General features: G+C 40.5%; 1 protein-coding gene across 1 annotated transcript in view; it reads right to left on the reverse strand.

Annotated features, from left to right (window-relative positions):
* Positions 1 to 118: 118 nt before the first annotated feature.
* The window catches only part of LOC116380137 (kinesin-like protein KIFC3), a 2,905-nt gene continuing 2,598 nt past the window's right edge, over positions 119 to 425 (reverse strand). Inside the window, exon 7 of the mRNA XM_031842098.1 lies at positions 119 to 330. Coding sequence (XP_031697958.1) covers positions 121 to 330 — 210 coding nt within the window. The 3' untranslated portion in view covers positions 119 to 120. The remainder of the gene's footprint in view (positions 331 to 425) is intronic.

Consider the following 425-nt stretch of genomic DNA (forward strand, 5'->3'; position numbering starts at 1 on the left):
ACATACATACATACATACATACATACATACATACATACATACATACATATATATATACACATGTATACATCTAAACTTCAGAGTGAATGTTGTTGGATTTTGTATTTTTTGTATTTATCTTCACAAGATAAATACAAAAAAAACTAGGATCCAAATATCTGAGCTAAACGTCTCCGTTACCTCGACGCTGTCGTGTGTCGGTGAGGACGAGGTGGACGAGTTCTCGTGTCTCCTGGAGGACGACGAGGACATCAGCTCTACGCTGCGAACACGCTGAGCAAACTTCAGCGAGCAGATGGACTCACTCATGTTACCGGACAGAGGAGACACCTGAACACCACACAGAGAACCAGAGGACATCAAAATACATACATACAGTACATATATATATACATATACACACACACACACACACACACACACAC

Source organism: Anarrhichthys ocellatus, unplaced genomic scaffold (genome assembly GCF_004355925.1).
Source record: "Anarrhichthys ocellatus isolate YVR2014 unplaced genomic scaffold, GSC_Weel_1.0 scaffold6209, whole genome shotgun sequence".
Taxonomy (NCBI): Eukaryota; Metazoa; Chordata; class Actinopteri; order Perciformes; family Anarhichadidae; genus Anarrhichthys; species Anarrhichthys ocellatus.